General features: G+C 43.0%; 2 protein-coding genes across 2 annotated transcripts; both read right to left on the reverse strand.

Moving 5' to 3' along the window:
* Window positions 1–518: 518 nt before the first annotated feature.
* Window positions 519–1,043, reverse strand: LOC149390169 (uncharacterized). The gene has a single exon (XM_089619691.1). The coding sequence runs from the start codon at window positions 1,041–1,043 to the stop codon at window positions 519–521; it is 525 nt and encodes a 174-aa protein (XP_089475817.1).
* A 3-nt stretch (window positions 1,044–1,046) lies between these two features.
* LOC149390170 (uncharacterized) lies at window positions 1,047–2,213 on the reverse strand. Its single transcript, XM_089619692.1, has one exon. The coding sequence runs from the start codon at window positions 2,211–2,213 to the stop codon at window positions 1,047–1,049; it is 1,167 nt and encodes a 388-aa protein (XP_089475818.1).
* Between the last annotated feature and the right edge of the window lie 6,383 nt (window positions 2,214–8,596).

Raw genomic sequence — 8,596 nt, forward strand, 5'->3', positions numbered from 1 at the left:
GAATCAACTAATTGATCGATCCTAGGTAGCGAGAAGCAATCCTTCGGGCACGCCTTGTTGAGGTCAGTGTAGTCAATGCAGATTCGCCACTTTCCGCTGGGTTTCTTTACCATGACCACGTTTGAGATCCATTGGGGAAATTTCGATTCGCGGATGAAATTGGCGGTGATTAGCTTTTTCACTTCCTCATTGATCGCGAGGTATCTTTCAGGGTTGAAAGACCTTCTTTTCTGGATTTTTCCTGCTTCTCCAGGGAGCACGTTAAGGCGGTGGGCAATGATCTGTGGGTCAATTCCGGGCATGTCCGCGTGTGTCCATGCGAAGACGTCCTTGTGTAATCTAAGGAACGCTCCAAGTTGATCTTTTACCTCGGTCGCTAGGTGCGCTCCGATCTTGACAACTTGTTCGGGCTTTTCGTCGTCGAGTATCACGTAGGAAAGGTCGCTTGATGCTTCCACCTTCTTTGTGTCGGCTTCTTCCTTCGGGTCCAAGTCTTCAAACATTTGGGCTTTGCTACTCTAGCTCGGAAGATCGTTTTCGATCTGGTATACAGCCCCTATCCTTTCGTCACCTTTCTTAGTGGTGTCGACCTTTTTGCTGCGGGACCCCTGAACGTAGCACATTCTTGAGTCCGCGTGATTTCCTTTCATCACTCCAATCCCCGATGGTGTCGAGAACTTCATGAGGAAGTGGTATGTGGAGGTGACGGCACGAAGTTTGTTGAGTGTCGGCCGGCCTATAATGATGTTGTGGGCAGATGGACGATCTACGATCAAGAAGTTGACTAATTGTGTGGTTTGAGCTTCCCCCTCTGTTTCGAAGGTAACCGGGAGACTGATGGATCCTTCTGTGTAGACGCGTTCTCCAGCGAATCCGAAGAGCAGGGTCTTGACCGGGGTTGAGTAGATTTCACCGAGGTCCATCCGCTCGAGGGCTGTTTTGAACAGGATATCGGCGGAGCTTCCATTGTCAATGAGGATTCTCTTTACCATGTTGTTGGCCACATGTGCTTTAACGACGATCGCATCGTTATGCGGGTGCATTACTCAGAGAGCTTCCTCCTCCATGAAGCGAATTGTTTCGTATGGAGTGGTCGGACATTTATTTTCTGTAAGGTTGATGTGGTGGGAGTGGGCTTCCCCGGTCGCTGCTCGTGCATAGTTCTTTCGCTCGTGGGCGGTGTCCCCCGTCTCTGGTCCACCAAAAATGGTTGTCACGATGTTAAGCGGGGCGTTAACCGCATTTCTTTGAGTGCCGCGGTTGCGGTCGTCGGTGGCGGGTCTCTTTCCGCGGTCTTGTTGCTTGTTGGTTTGAGTGGCCCGTCTTCTTTCAGCGGCGTCTGGATTGGCGACCATCAATAGGACGAAATCTTTTAATTCTCCATTTTGGATGAGGTCCTCGATCTGTTTCCTGAGTTGAATGCAGTCAGCGGTGAGATGGCCTTGATCTTTGTGGAATTCACAATACTTCCTTTTATCTCGCATGGATGGATCTGTATACATGGGTTGTGGGTTGGTGAACATGTTCCTGTGCAATGAAAGGATCCTATCTGGCGTAGTTTTGAGCGGAGTAAAGTCTGCGTTTCTTTGGAACTTCTCAGCAAGCAAGGGTCGTGGACTTGGTAGGGGACGGAGGTCCGAGACCGTGACCGTCGTGGCCCGGTTCTTCTTTCTTCGTAAGTCGTTGTCGAATTGTTCATCTTCTCTCCGACGGCTTCCCCTATCGTTGGCATTTCGACTGTTGAGGTATTCGTCGACGGAGATATCCTGGGTAGCGCGGGTGATGAGTTCTGACATGGTTGTTGGTCGTTGCCTCACCAATGATATCAGAAAGCTGCTGGTTTTGAGCCCATCGATGAAGGCAAAAATAGCGTCGTTGTCATCGTACTCATCCACCTTGTTTGACTCTTCGATGAATCTGTTCAGGTAACGCTGAAGGGTCTCGTGGTGTCCTTGCTTGATTGTTAGGAGATACGACTTTTCTTTCCTTCGGACACGTGACGCGGCGAAACGCGTGAGAAATTTTTCTTGAAGGTCCTCGAAAGATTGAATTGATCCCCATTTTAGCCTTTGGAACCATTCGAACGCGGTTCCGGTGAGTGTGAGGCAGAATGCTTGGCACATTGTCGAGGGTGTTTGCCCTGCCATCTTCATGTTTATTCGGTATTGGTGGATATGATAGAGTGGGTCGGTGCTCCCATCGTAGGGTGTCATGGTTGGCGGCCGGAAATTTCCTACGGTATCTTCGGCGAGGACATTCGCAGCGAACGGTGAGGCTACTCCTTCGATCATGCTTCTCACGATCGGGGTCCTAGTTTATGCCGCTTGTATTTCTCGTATTTCCTCCCTTAACACATTGAACATGTTGGTTACTTCGTCGTTTCTCCCCTGAGGGACGGCCGACGCAAATCGGGTAGTGCGCCCTCTTTCGTTCGACGCTTGGTTGATTAGAGTGACATGTGGCACATGTGGTGTTGTGGTTGGTGGAAGGACGGCTTCTTGCGGCTCAAGGGCGGCTTGGCGCCTTAGCATCTCCCACCTGGCGTTGAGATGGCCTCTTAGGTCCATATTGGGTTCGAGGCGTCCTGGCAACCCGGTACGTCTAGGTGGCGAAATATGTCTTGCGTCCCTACTGTCAGCCACTTCCTCTTCTTGTCCCAGTCGCTCAAAGGCAGACCGTCGTGATGGTTCAGTCCTTGCTCCTGCCGTACAGCGTGCGGTTTGAGGGAGTTGTTGTCTTGGTGCCTCATTTTGGTTTTCTCGCGAGCGCTGAGGCTGCTCTGCCCACTCTGCTTGGTGGTGATGATCGATGTCTCGGATGCTTGGGTCGGGAGCTTCGTCTTGTCCACCTTCGTTGGCAGGTTCCTCGTTAAGTGCTTGTTCTGTCTCATGCCTTTGACCTCCCAAGCGGGCATTCCCCGGGCGTCTCTCTATTGCTTAGGAGTGTAATGTCATGGCCCTCTCTTCTTGCTCCCTTGCGAACTCGCTTCCCAGCAGGAAAATAGTGTTCTTGAGGCGCTCCATGCGATCGTCTCGTTCAATAAAGACGGAGTTAGGTGCAGCGGGATTCACCAAGCCGGTGGGATTCGGGTGCAACGATGGCATGGTGCTTGCTGCTGGGACGATGCTCGGTGGTGATGTTTCTTGGACTTGGCTATGTCTAGCTTGAGTCCGGGCTCGCGTATGAAGCGCTACACTTTCTGCCCGTTGAGGGGCGTTGCTTCCAGAAGCGGCGGCACGGTTGGTCATCTTGCGGAGATTCCTTGCGTCGCCTCTTGAGTTAGGATTCTCAGGTGGATGTGAGCTTTCCTTCGGATGAGAAAAGAATTGCTGGCGGGAATGTCGTGGTTGTTCTCGAGATCCCCTCCTTCTAGCGCCAAAATGTTAATGCGATTTCTCGGATAACATTTATGAGACACGTGTCGGAGTGCGAGCTTGCGACGTATCTTGATCCTGTTTTGTCGGGGTCGTGTTTCTTGAATTCTTGAGAGGTGGTGAAAACTCTTCGTTCTCTTGAGAGCTTCTGAGATTGGTAGATGTCTTCTAGTTGCCTTCTTTGCTGGGCTCGTCTTTCCTTTTTTCTCTATGTTGGGTAGTCAGGTTTCACTCATTGTATTTCTTTTTCTCAAAGAACAGTTGGGTCCTTGATCTTCGTATATGGGTTGGGAGAATTTCGGAGTTGAGAGAAAAATGAGAGTTGAGAGGATTTTGAGTTCAGAGGATTCTGGGTTGAGAGAATGACTTGAGAGTGAATTGAGTTTTGAGTTCTGAGTTGAGCTATTTATAGAGTATTAATCTTGACGCTTGTCGCTTGTCGCTTGGCGTTTGTCGCTTGTCACTTGGCGCTTGACGCTTGGCGCTTGTCCCTTGTCGCTTGTCCCTTGTTGCTTGCGCTTGGCGCTTGGCCCTTGTCGCTTGCGCTTGGCGCTTGTCGCTTGCCGCTTGTCCTTTGTCGCTTGTCCCTTGTCGCTTGCGCTTGACTTAGTTATGCGTCTTTTTAGCTCGTTTGACTATATTGTCCTTTTATATTGTAACGTCGTTTTAGCAATTGAGACGTCGTTTTTACCATAAGAAAAATGACGGTATAACACATATGATGCTTATGAAGTGGCATATCATCAAGGTACATTTTATAGTCTTTATATAATATGTATGAGATATATATATATATATATATATATATATATATTAATTATTTTGTTATAGGTACCAATTCAACTTTCGTATTGGGAATGTGGGTATTATGTGCTACTAATGATAAAGACATTTTTTCGGGCACGAACATATAAACACGCTCTTAAAGAAGTAAGTATATAATTAGCTATTGATGTGTATCTCAAGTTAGAAATATATAATCAAATAATACTAATTAGAAATGATGTACGATATTACAATTTCATTTACCCTCATTGTCATATAATGAAGCGGATATGGAAGAGCTTCAAGACGAGTATTGTCAGATTATTGTCAAAGGTATGTGTAGCTAGAACTTGAAAATGACATGTTATTCCTGTGCTTGTGATTAGCAGTGCAACTACAAGCAATAACTTGTGATGTTGAATTGATATATAATTTGCCATGGTGATAATTAGATCAAGCCAAGATGATCGGTTATTTTGCAAATCTTATATCTCAAAACTGCCATTGTCATGCATATTTTATATAATTTATATCTGAAAACTGTCACTGCCAATAACTTGTGATGTTGAATGGATATAATTTATATTTTGCATACCTTTATATAGTTATAGTGGGAAAAAACTAATGTGTCATATTTTTAGTTTTGGTCAAAGTGCTTAATGATTTAAGATTGTGAGAAGTTAATTTTATGTATGTTATGTGTTTCAGAAATACTTGTATGGATATAAATTTTTTAAATGATTGCACATGCTAGAAATTAAATTTTTCAAGGACAAAATAAAATTGCTTTTTATTATATGGGAGATCACTTAAAAAGTTCGTATTGAGTTGAAAAGTGTGGTTTCAGGCTGCAAAAAAAAGTGAAGAAGACAGAGAAGAGAAAGGAGAGGGTACGAGACTCATTGCTGCTATTTTCACCTTATCCAAGCTCCGAAGGCACAATCACACAGTGCGGTGTGAATCTAAAGCTGTTTTTTTCTTTTATTTTGGCTTGAAACCTGCAGCATTGCTACTGTTTTTTTTGTGCATATTCGGAATCAATTGCTACAGGTTTTTTATTTGCAAATCGAAATTATTTATAAAAAAAAAAAAAAGATTGGGCATCACTCGATAAACAAGTGATGCCGAAAAAAAATTAAATGCAACTCTCCAACTCTATAACATCACTTTAAAATCAAGTGACGAATAGCTCTATAACATCACATAAAACTCTATAACATCACTTTAAAATCAAGTGACGCAGAGCTCTATACCATCACTTTTCAACAAGCGACGCATCACCCAATCCAGCGCCAAATCCAACGTGGATCCACGTGGAGCGTCGCTTCTAAATAAGTGCTGCTATAGAGCAAGAGCGTCGGCCGATATAACGGCACACAAAAAGTGACGCAAATCTCCTATAGCATCACTTTTTGAGCGCCGTAAATGACCCGTTGTGTAGTAGTGATCACATATTCATGAGCACAATCTTTATTTCTCATAATACCAAGGTTGAAAATTTGTTTCCATTTTCCTTAGCGTGGCCGTCCAATTTATATGGCATGTGTCATAAATTTGTTTCCTCTTTTTCCTTTTGGCAAGTATCTTCATATATCAATGCACAAAATAAATTCCTCTTTTCCCTTAATGGTGTCCACGGTTTTGAGCTTCTAGATGTTTCTTTATTTGTTCATGACAATATAAGAAAAACCCATGTAGAATTTTCACATAAAATTCCATAAAATGAAATTCAATCCTCAAGGCCCAATTCTTCATGTTGGCCGTGTGGATCTATTACATTGTCATCATATGACAATGTACAAAATCTTATTTTGACATTTACACCATCTTATTCTCCTTATGGACAAAATTACCTTTTAGACAATTTTCGTAAAATTCGTCTAGTTCAACACTTGAACTTGTTTTGACATAGCTACTAGTTTAACAAATCCTACTCTAATTACTTGTGGTACTGACCTCATGGATCCAAATGAACAAATCTTGAACTAGCATGCTTGGACAAAAAAGTTCACAAACCTTTTCCAAGTTCTAGCATAATGTCAACAGACTCCACTAAAGAGTTCACACTGAAAATCTATCGGTTCAAATGAATGAGTTTTTACTCAAAATTCTACTTAATTGTGAAGAGTGGATCCATTGAATTTTATCTATTTTACCCTTCATGAATATCATCAACTAAATGAAATTTATAAAATTATAATTTTACCCTTCTAGTTGTTATTTCCTCAACTCCTTTGTCACTTGTAAATTAGTTAGAAACAATGTATTAACGAGGAGCTAACAAGTCACATTGATTCATCCAAAAGAGTGATGACTCAATTTGGACACTGGCCAGTTCATTTATTCACATTCCAAGGAACAAAGCATGAGGTGATATATATTACATTTCAGCAATCTTGTACATGAATTCCATATCTATGAGATCTTCACAAAGTTGTTCATGACATCTTCATAACTTTCTCAAATGAGAGTACGTAAGCTATGAAATGACATGTCTCATTTCAGGATTGAGGTAAGCATGATGCAATTCATACATAGTGACTCTGAGACATAAGAGGTTAAATGGTTTATTCTTAAAATGTCTCTAGAAGTGCACTGGTTAATTCAGTATCTTCAGAAGATACATAGTAAGAACTATAGAGTATCCAACTCTCAATGTCCCATAACCAGACATCATAGATTCTCCTAACAATCATACTGAGATCAATAGCCCTTTGATCATTAGATTGTGAATATACTGTTTTTAGCAAACCATGAAGAGTTTGTTCATGCAAATCTATATTTGACTCTTCATTTATTGTTAGGTTTGTTTAAGGATTAAGGACTAAGGTTTATCATAAAGCTTCAAACAAACAAGGAAGAATGGATAAGAGTTTCAAGTCTTCATTAATTATTCAGCAGTTACAAGCAGGAGTCTTTGTGAGACTTTATTACATGAAATGCATATAAGTAATAACTACTACTCTTCTTGTGGGCACAAACACCAACATCTCCTTCACCGATAACCGGTTCCACGAGGCATTCAAGACCACTTGGAAAGTTTGGCTCCAAAGATTTGAAGAGCTCAATGAACTTCCTCTCCAAAGAATTGTCAATCCGGCCCCGAGACTCGATCCACTCCCCTTGGTCCTCGAGCATACCGCCGATGAAGTTCCTCTTCCTCCGAATCATGGTAGAGGTGTGGAAAAAATGGTTATTAGCATCACCATATTTGAGCCAAACATCTCTAGACTTTTGTCTCCAAACTCTTTCTTAGAATCTTCTATGAATCGAGATTTCCGAATGAAGCCCCGCCTTCCTTTTTTCCGAGGACCAGGCTAAAGGAGCTTTGGACCTTGAGAAGCCCGGCTCAAGGAGCTTTGGACCTCGAGAAGCTCATCTTCCTTGAACTGAATACTTGTTTAATCTCCCTACCAATGAGAGACTTGCTAAGTTTGAAGCTAACGACCCACCAACTTCAACTTGGAATGAAAGGAACTTTTGGTTCCCTTCATCACCTCACTCACAATGTCTTTGCAATTTGGGTCATTAGTCCAAGCCTCATAGAATCGGAAAGGCCTTCTTCCTTTACCCTTAAGAAGAAAGAAATCAAGAAGAATCAGAGTATGATCCGAATCTTTGGCCGGCAAGGCTTCGCACCTACTTTCCCAAACTTGCAAAGCCATTCTGAACTAGCAATAGTACGATCAAGGCATTCCCGAATCCTCAAACCGGGATCACGACCATTGGACCACGTGAAATGACCACCTTGAATGTCCATATCAATCCCCTAGATTGCATCATGAAGTTCCTCAAAATACCACAACAGCTCCAATTAACCTTTCGGCCCTGGACTTCCCCAAAGCTTCCGCTATTTGGTTGAGAACACCAATCATCACCCATGGTCTCCCAACCTGTAAGGAAATAGTTAGCATCGAGTCCCAAAAGGCTTGAAGTTCTCTCTTATACAGGGGACCATACACCCCAAAGAAGTCCTAATCCACATCTCTCAAATCCCCTCTAACGATAACCCAAATGAGATTCTTCGAAAATCCCCTCATACATCATCTTTCTTCCGATTCGGATTTTTTTGGGACATTCTTGACTCCTAAGTCCAATTTCCTAAACTCTTGTAATACTTCTTTTTTATATTATTTTTCTTGACTCCTGTTGGGGCCACCACCTGTTGTCATGGCGAAAATTGAAGTCTAGTTGTTGAATCCAGAAGGGATGAGAAAACACCTTCCCTGTCCAGGTTGGACTCCTTTGGATTGGGTTTCTATTTGTGGCTAGAAGCAAGGTCCAACCCAATTTTGCGGACCTCAACTCTAGTAGAACTAAGGTAAATAGGGACTTGGACAAGTTGGTCTTCGTTCAAAGAGTTCCCACAGCTTTCTGGGCTTCCCTTTTCCGCTCTCGCACCCAAACTGTCACTCACTCTTACTTCCACCAAATCATCTATAACTACCAGTTCTTTC

Source organism: Urtica dioica, chromosome 7 (assembly GCF_054948205.1).
Source record: "Urtica dioica subsp. dioica isolate 48M chromosome 7, U.dioica_male_clone48M_v1_H2, whole genome shotgun sequence".
Classification (NCBI taxonomy): Eukaryota; Viridiplantae; Streptophyta; class Magnoliopsida; order Rosales; family Urticaceae; genus Urtica; species Urtica dioica.